This window comes from Tupaia chinensis, unplaced genomic scaffold, assembly GCF_000334495.1.
Source record: "Tupaia chinensis unplaced genomic scaffold, TupChi_1.0 Scaffold000341_1, whole genome shotgun sequence".
NCBI classification, from domain to species: domain Eukaryota; kingdom Metazoa; phylum Chordata; class Mammalia; order Scandentia; family Tupaiidae; genus Tupaia; species Tupaia belangeri.
This window is the reverse complement of record NW_006159835.1, coordinates 4319613-4321413: the sequence shown is the minus strand read 5'-3', so window position 1 is coordinate 4321413 and position 1801 is coordinate 4319613. Positions and strand designations below refer to the sequence as shown.

The window sequence follows — 1801 nt, the reverse complement described above, 5'->3', positions numbered from 1 at the left end:
ATATATATATATATATATATATATTCTTTTAAAACTGCATCAAAAATTAAAATAAGAATCATGAATTGGGGGTGGGGATACTGATGCGAGCCCTCTCACGCCTTTCTTTCGCTTGCTGCCAAACTTTTCCTAAGTGCCCACTGCCCGCTTTTCAGACGCACTCGGCCTGAGAAAGCCACCCCCCCTCCCCTTAGTAGACTCGCAAGGTCCCCTCTGACTAAGCCAGGCTCAAGGCTGAGGCCAAGAACCCAAGGGTGGGGTGCGCAGGGTCCTGGCTTCCAGCACCTCCAAAATGTACACTCGAACACACTACACACACACACACACACACACACACACCAAAACACACACCTGGCCTCGCTCAGGCGCAGGAAACTGGTAGCCAGACCCGGTGGGAGGGGGGGCAGAGAAAGCACGTGGTGACCTCCCCAGCCGTCAGGAGCTGTAGAGACGACGTCTGAGAGTACCTTTGGCGGAGGGGAGGGGGCACGCGGGACGCGCTTTTACAGTTGCATTACAAAATAAAAATGCTTTGCAAAGCCGAGTTTCACCCAGCCGATTTTGCAGTCTTGGGAGGTCGGGAGGAGGTCTTAGCATTGTGCTAGGGGCTTACCGCGGCGAGGTCGGGCGAGGCCCGGGCGAGGCCGGGCCGCCGCTGCCGCCGCCTGTTCCCGGGCCGCTGCGCCGCGCTCGGTCCTCTGTCTGTTTGTTGGCAGGAGGCTCCCGCACACGCGGTGCTTGTAAACATTCAGACACGAGATTTTTCCCAATCAAAATCCACTTCCACTTTTTTTGAAAATCTTCCAAAAAATGGTAAGAGGAGGGAGTTCCTCGCTCCCTCTCCTAGCTGCTGGCGCTCTTAAGTTTGCGACTGAAGGGGTTTGGGGGAAGGAGGTGACTTTATTTATTTTTTTCTATTAGAGATTGTAAGAATTTTGCAGGGGCGGTGGGGGCGCGGGAGGGCAAGCGCGAGGAGCCGCCACAAAAGGCAACGGGACAAACATCCACCTCGGGCCGGAACAAAAGGCGGCAGCGCCGGCGGAGTCTCCCGTCCTCCCTAGTCACCCGGCTCTCCCCGCCGCCGCGGCCCCTGTTCCTATTCCGCAGACTCGCGAGCACCGGGGACCCCTTCCACAGTCCCACTTTCTCACTATTGTGGGGATGACTACTTTCCTCCCGGTGCACACTTGACCATGAGCGCGCCGGTGTCCAAGGGCCAGTCGTACCTCTTTCTCTAGGAGAATTGTTTTTTTCGACTTGGACTCCCTCCCTTTCTCCCCCCATTTTCATACGGTGAGTGGAAGCACCCCCCTTTTCCCCTTCAGCTCCCACCCCCAGGTCTGCCTGTGAGTTGTTCGCATCCTTTGGCATTGTTCATTATTTTGCAAAACTGGGGGCGAAAATCATTGCATTCCTTTTCGAAAAGAGAAATAAAGCCGCGGAAAGAAGGAAAGAGGAGTCAAATTTCTGTAAAATTAAATAAAATTAAAAGGTGCGTGCTATCTTAAAAGTGCACACACAGCTATGGTTCGAGAAGAGATGAGGGTTTTTACCCCTTTTAATATCTTTTACCTCCATGCACGAAGGTTTTCCTGGTGAAAAATTTTAAAATGCATGCACACACCCCTCTCTCCCTTGCTCTTGCTTCTCGTCCTGCGCGCTCTCGTGATTATTAATAATTATTATTACTATTATTGGGTTACTTACGCGAGAATTCCCGTTTGCTTAAGTGCTGGGGTTTGCCTTGCTTGCGGCGAGACATGGTGGGCTGCGGGGCGGGCGGCGGCGGCGGCGGCGGCGG

General features: G+C 53.5%; 1 protein-coding gene across 1 annotated transcript in view; it reads right to left on the bottom strand.

The window, feature by feature from the left end:
- Nucleotides 1-1795, bottom strand: part of LOC102478605 (B-cell lymphoma/leukemia 11A-like) — an 8323-nt gene extending 6528 nt beyond the window's left edge. The window contains exon 1 of the mRNA XM_014589235.2: nt 1708-1795. Within this exon, the coding sequence (XP_014444721.1) occupies nt 1708-1762 (55 nt within the window). The 5' untranslated portion in view covers nt 1763-1795. The remainder of the gene's footprint in view (nt 1-1707) is intronic.
- Between the last annotated feature and the right edge of the window lie 6 nt (nt 1796-1801).